Source organism: Dermochelys coriacea, chromosome 10 (genome assembly GCF_009764565.3).
Source record: "Dermochelys coriacea isolate rDerCor1 chromosome 10, rDerCor1.pri.v4, whole genome shotgun sequence".
Lineage (NCBI taxonomy): Eukaryota > Metazoa > Chordata > Testudines > Dermochelyidae > Dermochelys > Dermochelys coriacea.
The window spans coordinates 78,386,409-78,410,212 of NC_050077.1; the positions used below are offsets into that span (position 1 = coordinate 78,386,409).

A 23,804-nucleotide genomic window follows, 5' to 3' on the forward strand; every position below is an offset into this window, starting at 1 on the left:
ATCGATGAGGAAGAATAGTAGTTTGCCATAGAACTGTGCAGAAACAAAGGCATAGCTCTAAGAGCAAGCCAAACAAAAAAACAAAAAAGGTGAGCTGATAGATTTGGCTCCTGAATCAGGTTGATCCACAGCCGAGCCACACAGATGCCTATTAAGCTCCTGAAGGCACAGTAAAATAGAACAGCCCACATTTCATGGAGTAGTTCTTGTTCAAAGTGAATGGAAAAAACATCAAATCTGAATTTGCCCCAGAGAATGCAATAAGATACTGACAGATTCATAGAACTCCTTGTATTGATCTTGGTGAGTATGCAGGGATTGCAAAAAGTTAGATTCACGGATTTATAAGAGTTTAAGGCCAGAAGGGACCATTAGATTATTTGGTCTGCCTTCCTGGATATCACAGGCCAGAGAATTTGACTCTGTTCCCTTGTATTGCACCCAATAATTTGCATTTGGCTAAAGCATCTTCACAAAAGGCATCCAGTCTTGATCAGAAGACATCAAGAGATGAAGAATCTACCACTTCCACTGGTAGTTTGTTCCAGTGGTTAAGCTCTGTGTAGCTCAAAAGCATGCTTCCTTCACCAAGAGAAGTTGGTCCAATAGAAGATATTACCTCACCCACCTTGTCTCTCTAAAAAAGTGTGTGTAATTTCTAATTTGAATTTGTCTGGCTTTAGCTTCCAGTCACTAGTTCTTGTTCTACCTCTCCCTGCTAACATAGACAGCTCTCTAGTACTTGGTATTTTCTCTTGTGAAGGTACTTATACAGCATAATCAAAAGTTACCTCTTGATCTTCTAGTGCAGAGGTTACTGGCCAATCAACACTTGATGGTGACATGAATAACAGATAAGCCCCTCCACAGGCTGGCATGTTGGAAACCTACAGGATGTGCTCAATGAAATAGCCCAACAGACTGCTGCAATCCAGTAGGTAACAACTCTCTCTAGATCCCATAAAGACTGGGCCCCATCCCTCCTTGACCACATACCACTCCCCCAGAGGCTCACCCACAGCTAAGGATAGTTTTTTTTTTTTTTTTATTACTCAGAAGCCTCAATTTAAAGGTCCCATTGTAACAGGGGCCTCACAGACAACTGGTGAGACAGTCTCTGCCACAAAGAGCTCTGTGTAGATAAACGGAAGGGAAGGGAAACTGAGGCACGGGGTGATTTGCCCAAGGTCAGTGGCAGACCTGGAGACAGAATCCACAGGGTCCTTTTTAGAAAAATCTTGACCCTGGAGCCCTTTAAAAAAAATAAAATGTTACATTAGCTATCCTCCAGTCACCTGGTACAGAGGCTGATTTAAGCAATAGGTTACATACCACAGTTAAATCTGCAATTTCATATTTGAGTTTTCAGAACTCTTGGGTGAATCCCATCTGGTCCTAGTGACTTATTACTGTTTATCAATTTGTTCCAAACCCACCTCTTTTGACACCACCTCAATCTGTGATAGTTCTATAGATTTGTCACCTAAAAAGAATGGCTCAGGTGTGGGAATCTCCCTCACATCCTCTGCAGTGATGACTGAGGGAAAGAATTAATTTAGTGTCTTCGCAATGGCCTTGTCTTCCTGAGTGCTCCTTTAGCACTTCAATCATCCAGTGGCCCCACTGATTGTTTGGCAAGCTCTCTGCTTCTGATGTTCTTAATTTTTTTTGCTGCTAGTTTGTCTTTTGCTCTTCAAATTCTTTTTTGGACGGCCTAATTATACTTTTACACTTGGCTTACCAGAGTTTATACTCTTGTATTTTCCTCTGTAGGATTTGACTTCCAATTTTTAAAAGGATATCTTTTTGCCTCTTTTATTGTGTTTAGCAACGGTGGCATTTGTTTGGTCCCCCCTTTTTAAAATTTGGGATATACATTTAATTTGAGCCTCTTTTATGGGGTTTTTAAAAAAGTTCTCATGCAGCTTGTAGGCATTTCTTGTGACTGTTTAATTTTCATTTAACTAGCTTCCTCATTTTTCTGTAGTTCCCCTTTCTGAAGTTAAATGCTACTGTGGTGGGCTTCTTTAGTATTTTATGCCCCCCCCCGAGGATGTTTAAATTTAATGATATAAATGGTTGCTATTACTGAGCACCTCAGCTATATTCACTTCTTGGACCAGATCCTGTGTTCAATTTAGGACTAAATCAAGAATTGCCTCTCCCCTTGTGGGTTCCAGGACTAGCTGCTCCAAGAAGCAGTCATTAATAGAGTGTAGAAACTTTCTCTGCATTCCATCTTGAGGGGACACATACGCAGTTAGTACAGGGATAGTTGAAATTCCCTATTATTATTATTACTGTGTTTTCTATTTTTATACTCAATTTCTGATCCACTATCACCCCCTGATCCTTTACAGCAGTACTACCATCTAGCCAATTATTCCTCATTTTGTAGGACGTCTGATTTTGCCTTCCTAAGTGTAGTACTTTGCACTTGTCTTTATTGAATTTCATGCTGTTGATTTCAGACCAATTCAGCAAATTGTCTGAACCCTAATCCTTTCTTCGAAAGTGCCTGTCCCAGCTTGGGGTTATCCACAAATTTTATAGAGATACTCTCCACACCATTATCCAAGTCATGAATGAAAATATTGACTAGTAATGGACCCAAGACCCATCCTGCAGGACCCCAGCAGACACATCTGCCCAGTCTGACATTGATAACTACTCGTTAGAACATTCTTTCAACCAGTTGTGCACCCACCTTATAGTAATTTCATCTAGACCATATTTCCCTAGTATGCTTCTGAGAATGTCAGTGGGACCGTGTCAAAAGCCATACTAAAAATCAAAATATCATATCTACTGCTTGTCTACCCAGGCTGGGAGGCTCGCTCCCAGTTGCAATGTAGACATACTCTGAGGTGTCTCTAGTTGGACCACCCCGTGCCCTCAAAAAAATCAGTCCCCAAAGTCACTAGTCACTTCTGGAAGCATTGGCCCTGGTACCTTGTATTTATAGAATACAAAACAGTGCCTCTTATCCCAGACACCGAGACCAACATTTTCAGAAGCAGTCACCGTTTTAATTTGCTCACCCCGAGACACTTCAGGCCCAATTTCCAGAAGCACACAAGACCCATAGCTCCTCTTAAAACTAACAGAAACAATGGGTTCTCAGTACTTCTAAAGATCAGTAGCCACTTTACATAGTCACGTGACTCCAGGAGTTGGGGGTTTAAGAAAAACCACCATTGAGAGAGTTCTGATAAAAACGGAAGAGGTAACAGTGAACAGGTGCTCAACATATCTGAAAAGTGGGTCTTAATTTTTATCATGCATAGAATATACACAATATTACAGAGTTCTTCAGCCTGGTAATTGTGTGCATTCAGTTTACAATTATGGGTGGCTTCAGACATCTTGATTAGTAGCTGAAGCAGTATAAATCCTCTCCTCACAAGGTAGACTTCAAAGATCTCCATTAACAAATCTCATAAAAGTAAATAGTAGTAGTAGAAGTGGGTGAAACACCTTTTTTCAAGGGCTAATGCCTCTGAAATTTGGCACAGATGGCAAGAACTTGTGTATAAATGGTATTTTATCATTAGGATCATTTCACTCCCAAATCTTTGCTATAATACTTACCATAAATTGTGCCTGCTATGTAAGATGAGGACTGAGGCAGACAACATGATAAGATAGGATTGCAAATAAAAAATCTTTATTGCATCTTAGGACCAAGTCTTTCAACACTTTCCATGCAATGAATCCATTATAAGTATCTACATCCTTGGGGCTGTCACCAAAAAAATAATGACAGTTGTATGACACTGAATCTAGACTAACTGCAAATGCAATTCACATTCCATAAACGTGCAACCACTGATTATTTTCCTATTGGAATATTCAAGCAGTTACTCCATAAAGACCCCTTAAACCATGGTAAATCAAATCTAAGTACTGATTTTCATTCGCTTTTACTATCTTTCACCTCCCATTGAGCAGGTCTTTAGATTACTGAAATGGAACTAGGGCAAAGTGGTGTTGGAGTACATTAGAAAAATATATTTTTCACTGGCTTTATTTTTAACTTCTGAGCTCAAGATATGATCTGCTTCAACAGCAATTTCCATCAGTCTTCTAAGTCTCAATGCAGAAGAGTTCCCCCTCCTATTGCTCACTTTAAGGCACTTTATTTGTATGTTTATTTACCCTTTACTAGGTGATAACTCAGAGGGGTCATATTGTTTCTACTCAACATTTTCTCTCCCCAGTTCATCTTAGAGCATCAAAACAATTCCCAAGGTTATTTCAGTCACTCAGTAAAATTTTAAAAGAAATTTGGAATAAAAAATACTTTCAAAAGAAATCTTTGGAGATCACAGTTTACTGTAAGTAAGATGTACACTACCTTAAGAGTGAGAAAAAGCAATACATTCCTAATAGATATATAAATAAATGACTAACAGATATTCAAGAAAAGGGAAAAAACCTAAAACAATGGATATTAAATAAATTAAAGGTCTATCAGATACAGAAAACAAAAGAAACTAGTAATCAAAGAATGTAACAATTGTTCCCATCAACATCTTGTAACTGATTGTACAAAATGAATGCAATCAGATTCAAGTTTCCAACGTTCTCATTAGGGATTTCAGATTTTTAGTTTTGTACCTTGTTTTGCAGTGAGAAATTCTCATTTCTCCCTCCCACACATTACAATTTTGCATTTCACCATCATGCAGTCTCTGTTCTAGACAGGAGAACACTTTAGAATACACAGAATCCACCATGGAATTTTTAATGTTAGATCCACATATGGACCAAATGCCAGACAAAACTTACATATGGACTAAACTGATACAAGGTTGTGCTTTTTTTCCCCACACACCCCTTCAAAAAGTTGCTCGGCCACAATAAGTAAAAGTACATTTTTGGTTGAAGTAATCAACCAATTGAAATACTCCTGAAATTAATAACCCAACTATTGCCACACTGTTTTGCATTGTTCTAACACAATTTGAACGTTATGGCTATTTAAAAAGAGTAGAATCTGTGTAATGTAACAGTCACAACACAACAGTTAGGTACAGTATTTTACCATTTTGCTTGAATGTTCAGGTTCCAATTCATAGAATCCTAGCAAAGACAGTAATGAAAAAAGGCTTAAAAAAAAAAAAAGAGAGGTCCTTTGTTCATGTGGAAATCTTATTTCAAGTCACCAAAATTATGCAGATCTGCCAGATAATACTCGGCGAAAATTTTTGTTCAAAGGCAAATATCAGTCACAGTTTTGTTCAAAAAAAGCTCATTCTCAAAAGAGTTCTTGGTAAGAAAACATGATTTCTAAAATATATCCTTGTGTGGTCTTTAAAAATGAACTATCAAAACATTTTCCAAAAATAAATTAGATAATTAAAAAAAAGTCTTCTCCAGCATAGCTGGACATTAGGCTGTCCTCACTGAGCCATTAGTATTGCTGCTTTTCCCAAAGCTAGGGTCATTTTTTTCAAGCCATAGTTCAGCCAACTGTTGTGTGGACCCATAAGTTGAAGCTTTGGACCCCAAGCACATTTTATATTGTTTTGGATCAAGATTGGGGTCACAAAAGACTGGATGATGTACGTGAACAACTCCGATTTCTTGGCTTCGGAAAGTCTTTAAGCCAGCTTGAATGACTTTGTTAAATAGGTCCACATCCTCAAGGCCCCAACCTTGGATAGAGACATCAAAGCCACCTGCTCTAAGGAGATCACCTTTGTAAATACAGGTAATGCCAAAGCCATAGTTCCTCCAGAAACCTGTTTTCTGGGTGAAGGCAAAATGATTGTCACTGGGAACTTTTCCACTATAAACTATCTTTGGATCATACTGACTAAAGATGACTGGAAAGTATATTTGTTGGCCCAAAACTGTATTGGCTCTACATCGCTGGAGAAACTCTGTGGTAAACACTAGGTCAACATCACAGAAGAAGAGTAAAGACTCATTTTTAAACTGAGAAGATCCAACTTCAAGAGCCAGAGCCCTTGAGAATTCCCCAGACACTGGCAAGATCTGCATATCAGCCTTGGGGTACTTAATACGGTAATCTCTCATCAATTCAACTTGCTTCGCCTTATCAGGGTTTGAGTCAGAATTGAAAAGCAGGACGACTAGCTTGACGTTCTGACTGGGAATGAGACAAGTTTTCTCAAAATTCCCCATGAACCTAGCAAACATATCAAACCGTCCAGACAGAGGAATCAAAATGTTGATCTTCTTGTCTTTGGGCTCCTTCCGCTCTGCTTTTGATCCAGTGAGCTGGAATGGAACAAACATCTTCAGTGAATTAGACAGGAAAGACAAGGATCCAGAATCTTGGTTAATTTTGCTGGCCAGCTCTTTGGCATCTATCTCTTCATGCTCCATAAATTGGATCTTGCTGAATGTCTGCTGTAAGTAGGCATGTCTTCTGACAGGCACAGTCATCTTCTTTCCCTTGTGTTTTTTGTATAGAAGCAATAAGTCAAGAACATACTCTGCTCCATACATAGGATTAACTCTGCGATAGCCATATTGTATCTCCTTGAAATCAATGATCCGCCCTCTAGTCTTAGCATTTGCATTGATCATTTCCATGACCTGCATAACAATGTCATCCAATGCTTCACGCTGAGATGAGTCCATCCCTCTCCGAGGGGGCTGTCCATCAGCTGCAGAATAGAGATATTTTCCCGTAAGGAACTCCCATTCCAAGACCTCCTCACGCAGGCGTGGCTGGAACCTCATAAAAGAAGGTGGTATCCCCAGCTGAAGGTCATCTTTGTGTATTTCTGCATTGCTGTATTTGCTCATCAGGACAATTTCTCTGTGCAACTGTATAGTCCGGTAACGCAGTTCTGCGATTTTGCGACTCAGCATGTAACTATGAAGTCTATACTGGTACGGTGGGTTCTTGTTGGGATGCAGTGTTATAGCTCGGTGTATCTTGCTATTTCTAAGGTCTTTGATGTAGCCTTTTTTGTTCTGCTCATAATTTTCATAAAACAGCTGCTGCATCTAAAAAGAGAAATATTAAGTTATTTTTGCAACATTAAGATTTTAGCAGTAATGTATTTGTGACAGTTATCCCACATAGCCCTTCTGTATGAAAATGCCTCCGTGCTTATATGACCAGAAGTCTTTCTGAATAAGCTGTTCTCCATTTTAAACACAGGTTGTAGGGATACCAGCTGCTGCTCAAAGGAATTAAGAGGGTTATTCATTGTAAACTGGTGAAAGAAACATCTACCAAGGATTAGGATTATTATGTCCTACTCTAGAAATATCATTATCTGAACAACTGTGTGCTAAGTAGATCATAAACTCATTTTTAGTCTAAGTCAGCAACATCAGATAAAATATGTCAGTGTATTTTTATTCTCTACAATATAAAATGAATAGCATTTTTCGGTTTTGTTTGTGTTTTTAAATGACATATGGAAAGACAAGGACATTGTATTCAGAATAACGTATATTTTCATCATCATGTCCTTTTAATCTTTTCCTTTATAGCCAAACTCTTCTAAAGAAAAAGAATAATAGTTCAGGTTTTCACACTCCAAGTTTAACTCTAATCATTTTTACCAAAGATGCTAAATTCTATGTTTAATTTCTGCATTAGTAAACATGAGGGCACCACATTACACATCAGGATTCAGTCGCTGTGGTAGGGGGTGACGTGGTCCACATTTTAAAAAAAAATTAAGTATCTCAAATAAAATACGGAGTTTAAATGATAACAGGTGCCTTCAAAAAGTACCGACAGCAGTTTCATAAAGCAAGTAAAACATAAGGTACATATATAGTAGAACATAAGCATTCTTAAAATGGGAATTGCTCTATTTCAAAATAACGAGGTGGCAGGTTGAGACTGGTCTACACTGAGAAGTTAAATCAGCTTAGCTATGTCTCTCGGGGAGTGAAAAATCCACACTCCTGGGAAACATAGTTAAGCTGACCTAACCCCCAGTGGCGACAGTGCTAGTTGAGGGAAGAATTCTTGTCAACCTAGCGAGCACCTCACAGGGAGGTGGATTAACTACAGTGGTGGAAGAAACCCTCCTGTCACAGTAGTGTTTACACTGAAATGCCACAGTGGTGCAGCTGTAGCCATTCAACCGTAAACACAGCCGGAGATATTTTGAGACAGAAGGAGTCTAAATGTCAAATCTAAGAATGAAAGCCCATTCAAGCAGTGAGCTAAATGCAAATTATAAAATAGTAAGAAATAATGAAATGAAGTCTCCATCTTAAAGATGCTAAAAGAAAGGCAATTAAAGCTGTCACCATCCTTATGTGATCCTGTTATGTCTATGTACAGCAGCTAGAAGTCCCATCGCATGGGTCTCTAATTGCTTTGTGTCCTAAATTCAGCCCATTGTTGTGGAGGAGTATAAAGAGACACATGCACACACGCAGAGATAAAGAGTGTTTGGAGTGCAAGTGGCCCACCACACTTTACAGGCACCTGATTTGCTTGGTCTGACCCACTATTTAAGAAAGATGTTATATTAACTATAGCTGCATATTACTTGCAGTGGGCACATTACTTGCACTACTACCCCTTATTGTTTTTCCCCGACCACATTGCAGTAATCACCATTTCTTTCCCTCTCCTTCCCATTTCTTTGTCCTTCAAGACATTTGTTCTTTCCTATTCTATCTTCCCCACGTTAAGTCATTCTTCCATTTTGTCAATGTAAACTGTAAGCCCTTTGAAACAGAATCTGTCTTTTACGAGGTGTATGTACATTTCCGAGCACAAAGGGGACCTGAACTTGGTTAGGGCCTCTAGGCCATAAAAACGGGTCAACTGACAAGAAGTACATATCCTTTTGGTGTAGTGCATGATAGAAACTCTCCCAGATATAGAAGCAGAGTGTTACTAGGGTGAAACTCAATCAGACTGAAACTCAGAGCAGGAGCTGTAAGAGTTAAACGGACTGAGGCCTTCTTCAAGAAACCAGCTTTGAAGCATGGTTCCCATCCTGCCCTCCGTTCCTTTTTAGATTATGTGCATGTTGTTTCTGTTACTAATAATGGGTTACTGTAGTATATTTAGAGTCTTGCAGTTTTTGTTAAGAGCTCTGGGATCCCCGTGACCCCATGTCGCAGCCACTTAGAATCAATCTTGTAAGCACACTGTTTATTACAATGGAGAATTTATATAGCATGAACAAAAACATTGCAAGAGCACAGAGTTAGAGCATGTACTTTAATTCTAAGCTGTCTGCATCAGGCAGGTCTTTTATACTATTATATATAGCACTAGATGTAATACCACATAGTATCTATCTGTGGATTTCAACAGTATTTCAACTGTATGAATACAAGTGAAGGCACAGAATTCCACAGAACTTTGGAAAGCAAGATATATATATATTTTATATTGACAGGTTTCAGAGTAATATACTGACAGGTTTCAATAGGTAGCTAGTGTCAGGTTCTTGTTTTGTTTTTAAACAGCACTGATAATAGCATTTATTTTCAAATTCTGTTTTGGATTTAAAAAGAAAAACAAATAATCAAGATCATACAACCTGATAGCATTTATTCTAAGATACCAAACCAGGGCACACAAACACCCACAATAGGAAACAAAGAAAAGCAGAAGCACTTTTAGGTTACAAAGTTTTAATAGAACACTGATGGGTAGGAAAAATTTTATGAAACATCTGAATGCAAATTAAGATATGGACTATTAACTAACTTTCTGCAACAAAAGTAAATTGGTATATTTTAAGGACTACAATAGGTGATTTCTAAGTAGGAATAAAATGTTAGTAGTGCAGGTTAAAGCCCAGATAATTTAATATGTTTTTTCCCCTCTCTCCTCTAGGAGAGCTGATTTGAAAAGAAAAAAGTAGACCTGATCGGTGTTTCAAGTTTCAACTCAATGCAATTTAAACAGAAAACATTAAATTCCCACCCAGCCATCCCAAAGTGGAAATTCTAAGAAACCACTCCCTGCAGTTGAGCTACCAGGAAGTGCTAGAATGCCGATACATAACTAATTAGAAGACACCAAGGCGTCCAGAAAGTTTGTATGTAAACATGTTTTTCAGAGGAATAGCTTGCAAGGATATTTTAATTGCTTTTTCTATAAAACTTCATGTCTCCTCCCTCCCAGACAAGCCACTCCCCATGTACTTCATAAGCATAAGTGGCCTCTTGTACTGTGGGCCTGATTCTCTACTCATTGAAGTTGACAGCAAAGCTCCCACTGACTTCAATGGTAAAGGATGTTTAAAAATAATATTGAGTCACACTTGATATACAGGCTTGGTCTACACTACCAATGTATGTAGGTAAAACTGCATTGCTCAGGATGTGGAAAATCCACACCCCCCGAGCGATGCTGTTATCCCAACCTAACCGCTGGTATAGACAGCACAATGTTGGCTAAGAGGGCTTCTGCCATTGACACAGCTACCTGCTCTTGGGGAGGTGAAGTACCTATGCCGATGGAAGAAGCTCTCTGGTTGGCATAGGTAGTGTCTTCACTCATTGCTACTGTGGTGCTTAAAAGTTGCTGCAGCACTGTAGCGTAGACAAGCCCTAAGATCCCATTTTAAAATGATTTACAAAGGGCTAATAAATTGTTAACAGATGTTATAAGCATATTATATAGACTTAAGTAGTTTGTTATAGGTAGTTATGCACTAACAGAAGGTGTCAGATGGCTATATGCACCTTATTGACCAGCTGAACTAACAATCGATTACCCATTTATTAACCCTGAGAGAGAGAGCGAGCGAGCGAGCGCGCGCAAGCGCCATCTATTTAGCAACTCATTTTTTCCACAACTCAACCACGTTATCTTTGTGCATCCACACTTGCCATACTGCCAGTGCATTCTGGGAAAAACCCACAGAGCCTCCACAAAGGACAGAGTTCTCCAGAGACAAGCATACAGAAGGGCACAAGCACCATATAAATGCAGCATATTCCGGGATGTCCTATTGCATGCAGCTAAAAAGAAAAGGACTACCTGAATCAGTTAGCCCCCGCCTTCATCTTTGGGATGACTCAGTTAAAGAAAAAATCACCACATTTTAGCCTAGATCACTAACAAGGGCAACCCGTGGTTAGCAATTGCAGCTACTACCAGAGTAGTTGCCATATCCATGCAGAATGGGGGAAAACTGACTTAGCAGCAGCAGTGCTGAGAAGGATCTGGGAGTTGTAGTGGATCACAGCTTCAACACAAGTCAGCAAATGCAATTTTAGTTGCATTAACAGAGGCATAGCATGCAAGTCATGGAGATTTTAATATCACTTCTCAATTCTGGTTAGGCCTCAGCTGGAGTACAGTGTCCAAGTTTGGATGTCAATGTATAGAAAGGATGTAGAGATGAGTGACAAAGATGATCCAAGGAATGGAATGCAAGCCATATGAACAAAAGGCTGAAGGAACTGAGTATATTTAGTTTGTAAGAGAGGAGATTAAGAGGGGATATGGGTGCTATCTTCAGATATTTGAAAGGCTGCCATAAAAAAAGATGGAGAAAAGTTGTTCTCTTTTGCTACAAAGGACAGGACAAGAGGCAATGTGTTCAAATACAGCATAGCAGATTTAGATTAAATTTCACGATAAAAACTTCCTAACTATAAATAGGACAATGGAAGAGACTTGCCTGGGGAGGTCACAGAAGCTTCTTCCCTGGAGGTTTTCAAAAGGAGGCTGGATAGCCATCTGTGTTGGATGATTTAGACACAACAAATGCTGCATCTTGGCAGGGGGTTAGACTAGATGCAGTCCCTTCTAACCCTATGATTCTATGTTGGGGGACACAATCCATGCTTGGAACCAATTATGCCATGCCAGCTATTTATATATTTGTTTAAAGGTTAGCATATGCAAGGGCCCTGATCTGAAAGCATTCCACCAAAAGGATTTGCAGCCATGTTTGCTATTTGCACATTTCAGTGTTTGAGGATTTGGGAACAGTTTTAACTTTGTTTTTTAACCTAGTGACCATCAAAATGTGTAGACAGAAATCAAGAAGAAAAGATCAAATGATAGTAAGGTGGTCAATCTGTGCAACATACAGTTCTCTACAGGACATTACATGCAAGCTTTTGCACGACAAATTGGTTACTAGAGCCTCGCTAGTAAAACATGTATCCAAACTCCTCATTTGGAACACACTTCTCTAGGTATTTTTTTAAAAGAACCTTTCATGGTTATTAATTTTGAGGATTATATTCTAAGCATGCTTTATTCTAATGCAGAGTACTGGAAATACAGGGACACAAAAAGGAGCTACTCTTTATTAATCAGTATTTACTCTAGACCTGTTGAAGCCTTAAAACACCCTAATGTTTCCCAATACGTTAGAGACTGAATGTTTAAACCGTGGTACAGCTGTTGTGGGCACTATGGGCTTGGATCCAAAGACTAACTGAAAGAGTGTTATGTTGATCATTTTAAATGAAGAAGTCTTTTGCAGGCCAAAAAAAGAGTGTATTCGAGAAAATGGACTTAAAAAATAAGGCCAATATATACAGAAATTGGCCTGCAGCCACAGAATAGCCCCATAGGACATGCTCTCACAGCTCCAGACTGTATTGCCACAGCGCAGAAAATACAGCTCCACAAATGTCATGAAAAGCAGCTCTGGACAACTCATGTTGAATGGCATATTTATGAATACCCGAGATGCACGTTAAATACAAAGCCTATCTATTTAAAACCTAGGATAATAGCTAATGTTGTATAGCTCGGGAGAACTTTGTTCAACAGCAGGTGAGCATCTGATCTCGGCAGCAGGTACTCTTCCACAAGAGGAAAGAAAGTGCTTAAGACAACCACACAGAGGCCTTGTCTAAAGTTTTATTGCTTTAACTACGCCAGCATAAAGCAGCAGCCTCCTCCCCGCACAGGGTAGATGCAGCCATATGGGTATAAAAGTGCTTCTATTAGGATAGGTTATTCCAGTTCAGTGACGTGAAATAAGCTATCCTGATATAAAGCACCTTATGCCAGTAAAATTGCATCTACATTAATGGTTTTGCCACCTTAACTAGGTCAGTAAAAAAAACAAACAACAACAAAAAAAAAACCCAACCTCTTTGCGCAGTTCTGCTAGTAAAATGTTCAATACTTAGATGAGGCCACAGGATAAAAGTCTTTTCTTTATCATTGTGGTTTGTGCTTTTTTTTTTTTTTTTTTTTGTGTGGGGTGGTGGGGAGAGAGAGGTGGGGAGTTTTCAGGAGATTCAAGTAACAGACCTTTGAGCATGAAGGGACATTGAGGATTCTTCGTAATGACTCTTCATACAGGTTTTTGCATTTTACATTTGACTGTGTCACATGCAGCCCCACACAGCTATTGCTGGGGCGCTCAAAGATACGCCGAACAATTGATGTTACTGTGTTTAGGGGAAAAGGATGAACCGTGATTTCCTACGCACATCGCTCTCACCCTTTAAACACAGCCTCTTTTTTTCCCACAACAAGAAGAGGTACAGAAAGCGTCATATACAGTGCTAGATGCTCATATTAAACTTCTGAACTGACCAACAAAACATTCAGGCCCCAATTCAGCAAAGCAATTCAGCATGTGCTCAGCCCATCCTTTTTAATTTAAGCACATGTTTAACTATCCTTGACTCTAATGAGGTTTGTTTTAAATAAAAGGGAAAATATTGGTTGGACAAATCTCAAATGTGGTATCTAATGCAGTTTTGGAAAGGAACATTAAGGGTGCTACAAAATCGTTTTAGGCTCAGAACCTATGTATTAAATAATTCTAAGCCTGCTCTTCAGAAAGAGTGAGCTGTGCCTGGCAAAATAAACTTCTTTTTAGGATATACAAAAAACAGTGCTGCTAAGGCTGTCTCAGGATCTTCACTCCAACAGTGCCGTGTGTATTGCTGACCTCTATGAAGCTACTGCTCCTTCTCTCTCCAGAGAGTTTTAAAAGGCAAGCCAAACATCTTGGACAACTTTAAAGTACAGCAAATCCAAGGTCACTGAATTCCCAAGGAACATCTAGTCCAGCTGTAAATTACAAGAGTAACTGCGTTTGAGTTTAATCTTTAGTTTACAATAGTTTACAACACAACTACTTCATTAAGCAACTGACCTTTTTGCTCCATCTCAATAAGCACAGAAGCTTAAAAATCCATCCTGAATTTGCCCATTTCCAGTTTCTCCAAACGAAGTAATTTTGAATGGATCATACTCTCCAAATTTGCATCTCTTCTCCTTTCTACCACCCAACATAGTCACTTGTTCAAACAACAGTTCTCCCTCCTGCCTCCAATGTTAGAGTGATATGTCTGCCGATGGTTGCTCTAGTATCATGGAATTAGCACTACTAACAGACCACAGTAAAAAGGAATTTAAAGAAAGAATATAATAAATTTAAGATCTCCTGGTTATGAAGTGGAGGAAAGAGATGGAAAATAAACCTTTTTTTTTGTTTGTTTTGCAATGACCTTTTCTTGTGATCTAGACAAGGGAACAAGTCAGTTCACCTCAGTTGGAAAGTGAAGGGTCCTCTCACCCCTGCCCCCAAATTCAGTAATGGGAAACAGACTGGGACGCTTAGTGGTTAAAAAAAAAAAACAAGACAAGAGCCTTCACAAGCATCTCTCAGGAGGAGATTATTGCTTGGTTTGTTTAAATAATGTCCTCCTATTTGGAACATATAACATATTAGCCACACAGCTGCCATCACTCCAGTTCTATAAAGCCTCAGGGCTGCTTCTTTGCAGTTATTTTATTCTTTAAAGCAAAAAGCAGAACTCTACTCTGCAAGTATTTTGTATCATAAAAGAAACAAAATAAAAAACAAACAAACCACCCTTAAAAGTGGCTTTTTGAAGACATTAGATTTGGTTATGCAAACCTCACAAGGTTTGGCTGTAATTTAGGATTCTGCTTCCAAAAGGATTCTTTCTGGCTTAATAGGAACAAAAGCAAGGAGTGTGCCAGTAAATGCTATTAAATGTTCTTCCCTACAGCTACTAAAGAAGTGCAGCATCATAGCTGTCTATGACTAATTTATATCACATTCACTTGAGAAAGTGTGTTCAGAATTCATTTTGAGCATTTACAGATTAGGAGTCCAGTGGAAATGCACTGTCTCACTTGAGCTCAGACATTGACCTGTGGGAAAAATGATTCAGCTTTCCTTCACAAATCGAGGAGTGGCTGCCTTCACTGATCCAGACAAAATAGGAATGAACTAGTCGTAACTCACTTCTGATTTGTTCATTTAAGGCCAGACGCAGGGACTGTACCAAATTACTTTCATACCAAATATTTTGTGTTGGATTTTATTGTTCCTCTTAGGGCAGGTCTACACTATGCAGTTAGGTCAACCTAATTATGTCAGTGTCTACACTACAGCCTTCCCCCACCAATGTAAGTGCCCTACTACAGCATCTGTGTAGACACTGTGTTCCTTATGTGGCTGTCTTGTCAATTTCATGGCAGGAGCTGTGAAATTGACAAGGAAGCCAGGCAGCTAGAGCCCAGCTACCTCCTGCTCCCCTGAAGAGCTGGGGGAGACGGCAGGGTTGGACCCAGCTTCTGGCTGGAAGCCCAGGCAGTTGTACTCCGCCCACTTCCGGCTGGGAGCCTGGCAGCCGTATCAATTTCACAAGGCTGACTGGCTCCCAGCAGGGATTGGGCAGGGAACAGAGTGAGAAGCCCCAGGTGGCTTCCTCCACTCTTCCGGGCAGAGAACGGGGATGTGGGTACAACCCGTAAGGAGTCTGTGGGGAAGTCGGATTCCTGACAGGGAGTGCAATGGAAGTGTGGGGAGCTGAGAGCCTGGGCTCTCGGCTCCCCATACTTCCCCTCTTAGGTTGATGGAAGCACTCCTGGTGAGGATTTAGTGGAAGCACCCCTGATGAGTATATGTGTGCACCACTGACCCAAGATGGGTAGTGTGGACAAGCACCACTGCAGTAATTACAGTGGTGGCTGTAAGTCAACCTAATATAGGTTTCAGAGTAGCAGCCGTGTTAGTCTGTATTCGCAACAAGAAAAGGAGTACTTGTGGCACCTTAGAGACTAACAAATTTATTAGAGCATAAGCTTTTGTGAGCTACAGCTCACTTCATCGGATGCATTTGGTTTTTTTTCCACCAAATGCATCCGATGAAGTGAGCTGTAGTTCACGAAAGCTTATGCTCTAATAAATTTGTTAGTCTCTAAGGTGCCACAAGTACTCCTTTTCTTTTTGCTAATATAGGTTGACTCACCTTTCTAGCGTAGATGTACCCTTAGCTTCCAAGTTTGTTTGCATCTCAGCACCGTGGGTTTTATCATCACTGACAGCAGCCCCATGAAAAGAACAGCCACAAACAGCCTGGAAGTTTGTATCTGTTCTATTTCATAGAAAACCTAAGATTTTGCAGGAGAAGCTTCAGATAAGCAATCCAAAGAGGAGTTATCCATTGTTCTAGGTCACAAATGAAGTGTAGGGCAGTTCTTGGAAACACAGAAAGTTCTATACATTGTATTATAGCTAGCAGCAGTGAGCTGAAGACATCTTAAGGGGTACAGCATCAATTTCCATCTTGCATTTTAATGATGCAATAGCAAACCAAGGTTTAGAAATAGGATTCTCCATAGAATGGACCTTGTTTGCCAAATTGACCTTATATATGGATTTTAAACAGGGTGTTTTCTCATCTAGCAGTAGTTCTGTTATTTTCCACCTCCTGTGGATGGCAATATCCTCTCCTCACAGAGGCACTCTGCACCGCTTGGGATGGGGTAGAGGGGAACATTATGGCTACTTGGTAGCAAACAGAAAGGATCATTGCTCACAAATATAAAGATGATAAATTGAGGCAGTTAAAGTACTTAAAAATCAAATCAAATCAATAAAAAGTTACAAAGAAAAAAGCACAGAAGTAAAAAACAACCTTTTCTTCATAGTTCCTGCACTACCTCATATATGTATAGGTTTCAGAGTAGCAGCCGTGTTAGTCTGTATTCGCAAAAAGAAAAGGAGTACTTGTGGCACCTTAGAGACTAACAAATTTATTAGAGCATAAGCTTTCGTGAGCTACAGCTCACTTCATCGGATGCATTTGGTGGAAAAAACAGAGGAGAGATTTATATACACACACACACACACACACAGAGAACATGAAACAATGGGTTTATCATACACACTGTAAGGAGAGTGATCACTTAAGATAAGTCATCACCAACAGCAGGGGGGGGAAGGAGGAAAACCTTTCATGGTGACAAGCAGGTAGGCTAATTCCAGCAGTTAACAAGAATATCAGAGGTATGTATATCAAGGCCAGTGATACTGACAGAGCTGTAGCAATAAACGGGTCAAACCCTGAAGTCTTTCTTAAGCGCTAGATTCTGCAACAGGGCTCCACCCGGGATTATTATTAATTGTACTATTACTGTAGTGTGTCTGCCCTTATGGATCTGGCTGCAGGATGTGGCCTTTGCAGCTTGCCTAACATTAGGGATTTTTGCACCAGTGTAGCTACGTTGGTGCAGCATTTTTCAAGCAAACACCCAGTGTAGGTGTTCTACACCAGTGCAAAATGGAGACTGCACCATTGCAACTTACCTCTGGTGCACGATGTCTATACTAGAGATTTTTACTCGTGTATCTATATCGGTGTACGTGCACTGCTGATTCCAGAACGCCTAGTCAAAATCACCAGGAATCTGGAGCACATTAGATTTCTGCAATTATTGGACTAGCAAAGTGTCTGTATGATACTGACGCAGCAGTTCTCCTCACGGTTGCCTTAACTGCAATTGCCTCTATACCACTGGAGCTGACATAGAAAGTGATGTAACGTAGTCTATATTTTTGCATCATCTACTCTAGCAACATGAAATGCTTTCACATGAATAGACATCTGCTCTGATGCTAAGGCAGCTACACATTGTGTCCTGGCATGACAGTTTATTTAATCCATTTTTGTAACTTCAAACTTGTAACTTTTGTAGCTTGCTAGAGTCTTCCATTGTAAACTAGTTTAACACTGGTGAAATGTGAAGGCTAATCAATAAAAATGAGACATTTGCCTATGGAATCTCATCAGCATCACTCTGACATCTTTCAGAGAGTAGCACCAAGTCAGTATTGAATTAGTGCCCCAACGCAGTGCTTATGAACTCTGGGAGATGCCATTTTGGACTAAAAACTCCTCACCAGTTAAAGCAATCCAATATTTGTAGCATTTTTTACCAGAGCACGTGTTGGCTTTGATGTCTGACCGAACTGTCCCTGTGGGTAGTTACAGTCTGCTGACTTACCCAATTTCTTCTTATAGGTTCAAATGGTTAGTGCATTATTATTCTTCACTTTCAGTCCTGGACTATTTAGCAATTCTGGGCACTGATTAAAAGTTGGTGTTTTCCATTCCCGGTGTGACTGCATTTCCCAGGTCCATCATTACGTATCAGCACTGAAATAGATCAGTTATGCCAGCCCAAAACACAACTGCTAAAACAATATTCCTTGCCGGCCACATCACTCACCCTTGGATTCTCTCAACTGTGACACTTTCACTTCATCAAATTCAAACTTTCGATCCTCAACATCAAAGCCCTTCACAACTCTGCCCCTTCCCTCTCTTTAACTACACGTGCTTCTTTCACACTGTCTACTATGCCGGCGATGCTGGTCTTGTATGGTTGCCAATCCTCCAGGATTGGTCTGGAGTCTCCTGGAATCGGTATCAATCTCCAGGTGACTATTGAAAGCAATCCGGAAGATTTTAATAGGATATTTTAAGAAAATGACATTATGTCGTGTTGGAAGAGAAAATCTCCCAGAATGGCTTCAGTCAGGGTTGACAACCCTAGCTGGTAGGTAGTTCCAGACTCCTATCCATTGCTTTTGGACTGAGAACCCTCCTACAGCCTTTTGGGAGACAGGAATTCACCCAGAAATCAGGAAGCACACAGTTCAAGTGCTACCATAACATCAGCTCCTTAGACACTGAGCAAGGCACTTTCTTCCCAGTGGCTTCTAGCTGATTCCTGCAGAAAGGCTGCTCCCTGAACCTGTTCCCCAACCTCAGATTCTCAGCCTGCTGTCCTGCAGCAGCAGCACCTAGCCAGTCCTGCAGTCCACCCAGTTCCTTCTTGAATGGCATTCCCATATGCCAAAGGGAAGAGGATTGGCAGTAGGGATAGGATTTCCTGCCTGCTCTCTAGCCAGTCAAGGCTCTGGTTACAGAGGGCTGGCCATGTACACTTTTGACAGGTAGGGAAATTCACACTTGACCATCCACTTCTCCCACAGCCAGCTGTGCTCCTCTTTCATGCCAACCTGCACAAGCTAATGTGTGTGGCCATTTCCCTCTCCTCCAAATCCCTTCTCAAGATCCACTTCTGTTGCAGTGCCTGTAAGAAATAAGCCAGCTAATAAAAAGGCATAGTACAAGGACACATTTTTAAAAGAATATGTATTTTGATGACATATTTTCCATTCTAGTCACCCTTATGTTGCTTTCCTTCCTAAAATGGTAAACTCTTGGGACTGAAGACTGTGCCTTCATAAATTTGAAAGTACCAAGCACATACTGAAATGCTAGTTCATTCTATAAAGCATAAATTCAAAGTGTCACACTTAATTTTGCTTGCCACTCACAATGAACCTTTACAGTTTTTGTTGTAAACCCCATTTATTTGCACTGTACATAATCTAATCTGCTAGCGACATTTTGTCAAGTAAAGTTTATAATCTACATTAGCCTGGGCCATTAGAATAAATGGCCTAGTTTTGCCTAGTGCCTTCCTGTGTCAGCCTGATTTCCTTAGCCATTCAGGACAGAAGTGTTCTTAGCTCTGGAAAATGACCACTAGAAATACTTATGCTCAGGTACAGGAAAGGAAGATCATTATTAATTCACTACAAACTTTGCAATGCACACCTAGCAATAAAGCAACTGAATGACATCTTAACAGCGCATAAAGGCCAATTTACAAGTTACTGTGTCTCCCCATAATACTCAAAGAAAAAAAATAATCCTCCATTCACATGCTCTTATTACTTTTCACCATAGCATAGCCATTGGGGTAAGAGAAAGAATCATTTAAAGAGATCACACTATAGCAGCGAATCTGCTTAATGTGATACATTACAAATAACCCAATAGGAAATATGGTGCATCAGGTACAGCAACATTCTGGGTACAAAACAAATAATAAAGAGGAACATCAGAGTCTCTGTGAAATAAAAAAAAGACATTAGCCAGCTCCCTGTGATATACAGCAGTACCATTGTCCAACATTAAATTTAGCATTTATGGAACAAGGGTAATTTTTGTCTGTCACATATTTCTTCAGCAGCCTATGACCCTAAATTAGCTTTCCCTGCACAGTCAATCTTGCTTTTTACTGGGTACTGCTAAGAATGGTGATAAAGCCTATTCTAGCGCTGGCTTGTGTGATGTGTCGACTAGGACATGAACTAACACCCCCCCCCCACACACACACACACACACACACACTAATTTCACAAGGAGAACAGTGTGAGATGGCAGCCGTCTGTATTTACTAAAGCAGCACAGCATTGTTTCAAAGTGTGTGTTTCAAAGATGCATGTGATTCTGGCCAGAAGCGCTGCTTTATAATTGCTCAGAAGAGCAAAAAAAGAAGCCACAAATTCTTGTGCTATGCAGAGAAACCACATGCTTACTTACTCCATTAGAGTACATGATTGCTTACTCCATTACTCTTACTGGATAGCATTGGCTCGAGCACACTACAGTTTTGAAAGCCTATATGGTAAGGAGCACTGCGTGATATGCAGTTACTGCAGATATACATTTCCACAGTTAAATGCTATGATTGTGAAAGCATTTTTTGGGGGGGGGCGGGCAGCCACGTCATTACTACACAGGACTGAAGGGAGGACAGATTCTCCATTGTCCAATAACCTCTACTATACCTTAAGACTGTCCAATAGTAGCTGAATCTGAATGCAATAAACTACCCTCTCTCTTATCATTGGGAAACATATGGATTAAATTTATATAGTGTCAAAGTTATATGTGGCTGTACAAAACCCTAAGATGGCACAGCCTGTGTCCCAAAGAACTTGGACTCTCACAGATGATGCACGTAGTAGGTAAGTCACAAAAGGATATGGATACTTTGTCAATGAGATTAGTAGAGGAATGCTGCCTATATAGTAGGGTCATCATTCTTTAAGTAATTTGACTTTCTTGACATTTATTATAAAGGCTATATAAGACCAGTATGAAGAGCTTTAGCTATAAAATTCACCTATATTTGTAAATGGTGTCTCTGAAGTGTAAAAAATAATAATGTTAAGATGGTATATTTAGGTCACTTTTTAGGAGAGGTAGAAGTGCATGTAGATTACTAAGCAAAATAAAGAGACTCATTTTAATAGATTTACAGGAGTTACAGATCCAGGAGGTGTGCACCATCCAAATGATGAGAACTGAGAAGCTGTGTATGTTTGTGTGTACATATGTACACACAGAGAAAACAAGTCAGAACCCACGCCATTCCTCCCAAATTTTGCATATGTTTATAGCTTTAAGAGATCATGCATCTTCCTACACAGCTATGATTTTTATTGTCATCTCATTGGTGGAACAACTTTCTAATTACTGAAATAAGCTGTCAGATAGACTAGCATTCCAACCCTCTCCCGCAGTATCCAAGTGAGCCCATTAGTTCAAATATGGTTAGAGATTTCACATGGAGTTGCTGACTAACTGTATATGGTCTGAGGTTTTTCTGGAGGTTTGCTCTCTGGCATAGTTTGGACAAGAAACAAACATCATGAGTCTGGGGCAATACGTAACAGAGTATGTTGCAAAACATGCAGTGTGTCAGACTGAGGGGGGGGCTCACCTCCACATTTGTATTTTTAAGCTATACGGATGTATGCCGCCTATAATTTAGTTTTGGCACTAAAATTTTCAATGCTGCTTTTAAAACTTTATAATGCTTTAAGCAAAAGCAGGAAGTGTGGTTACTAATAGCTCCCATTACACTGAATGAAAACTCATTAGCCATTATTAAAAGAGTGAAATACACTGCCTCAACTTTGGCAATCAAATCCTTCACAAAATTTGTCAATCAAGCAAGGCATGGATTTAATTCTCTTGAATGTTTCTGCTGCTTGCATGTGAATAGCTTTCTGATTTCTCCCCATGGTTTCTCTTTCACTCCGCTTCTAAACTGGAGGATAGTTCAGGTTCTTGCAACCCACTTCTGCTGATGGGACTTCAGAACTCCGCCACCATTTCAGAATTCTGATATTTCAACTGCCTGTTGCTGTTACATCGGCTGCTTTTAATGGATTCATTTGTAGCTACAGTACCCAATAGCATATTTTGAAGCACATATAGCCTGTATACTGGGGTTCTGAATGCACATCCAATACAGTGTGTTTCCCTTCTTTTCTAGGGATAAGGCCTCTCTAGAACTGCCGAAAGAAAAAAGGGTACTTGCAGAGTGAAATGTGAAAAATCCTGGCTTTCCCTGCCCCCTTTTCTACCAGTTTGGGAGGTTGTGGGCAAGACAAGTTACTTCTTTTGCATCACACACAGAAGGAATGAACAGAACAGGTGATCATCAAGTGATCCATCCCCTGTTGCCCATTCCCAGCTTTTGGCAAACAGAGGCTAGGGTCTCCATTCCTGCCCATCTTGGCTAATAGCCATTGATGGACCTATCCTCCATGAACTTATTTAATTCTTTTTTTTTGAACCCTTTTAAAGTCTTGGCCTTTAGGGTGGAGGGATTGTGGCCAGTTTGATTAGTAGAAGGATCAAGATATGGAATAGGGTTAATAGTGTCACATACATGACTGCAATGCCTTGTCTTCCTGTAAGCCATCTATGAATGTTTAGTGTTTGACCTGTTGCTTGGAAGGGCTTTAGACCATGGGTATCAGTGGAACAAACTGAGTATGACTACTTTTTTTTACTACCCCTTCCTTACTGTTCTTCGGAGGCGTTTATTCAGCAATTAAGCAGCTCTGGATGAGAAAAAACTGGTGATAATGTAGTGTCAGGAACCACCTAACTTGGAATGCCAAATCCTCTGCTGTCAGTTTACTGCAGTATTCAGTCGTCTCATTAGACCATTATTTTGGTCAATTACATCTTTTAAAGCATACACAAAAGCATCTAGGAAGACAACATTTTCATAAGTTTTATACTGCCCTTCTCGTCATACCCTGGGTCTTGTTAAGCAACTATAAATTGTTTTGTTATTATAGCATGGTTGGAAATAGCAGCAGAAAATTTGCTTCGAGTCCTTTTAAACCAGAACAAAATCAAATCAAATCTAGCAGCCACCCAAAACACATGCTAGGAACCAGTCCCTTCAGATGACTTCTGCAGTCTGGCGTGTTGCTAAAGGCCAGAGGAATTTGCCATTGCCTTTAGAAAACAACGTATCCAAGGGATGTTTGTTTTGGGAAGACACATCTGTGCATGCTCCAGAACCGTTTTGATCCATGTGGGTGAATAAATTACTGTGCCTCTCTGAATGCCTCTCTCTTGATTTGCTGAGCACAGACTTCCCAGGCACTTTGTCATAAATATTCTTTAGCATCATAGTGCACAGTCATCACAATGCCACTGAGCAATCCATCCAGAGCGCCATCTTTTACTTGGCAAAGAGTCTAATGATAGAAGATAGTTTAATACAAAAACAAAAGCAATCAGCTTAGGCCTGATTTACACTACATTAGGTTGATGTAAACCACCTTGTTTGGACCTAGTTGTGCTTGCACAACCTACAACGCTGTAATACCACCTCCCAGAATGGCACGGAGCCATAGTCAGCCTACTGTGGTTGATGCACTGAGAGTGTCGACACTGGGTGACCTACG

General features: G+C 40.1%; 1 protein-coding gene across 2 annotated transcripts in view; it reads right to left on the reverse strand.

Moving 5' to 3' along the window:
- Positions 1-3,650: 3,650 nt before the first annotated feature.
- Positions 3,651-23,804, reverse strand: part of CHSY1 (chondroitin sulfate synthase 1) — a 117,399-nt gene continuing 97,245 nt past the window's right edge. For both annotated transcript variants that reach the window (XM_043494471.1, XM_038418731.2), the window contains exon 3: positions 3,651-6,987. In XM_043494471.1, the coding sequence (XP_043350406.1) occupies positions 5,395-6,987 (1,593 nt within the window). In that variant the 3' untranslated portion in view covers positions 3,651-5,394. The remainder of the gene's footprint in view (positions 6,988-23,804) is intronic.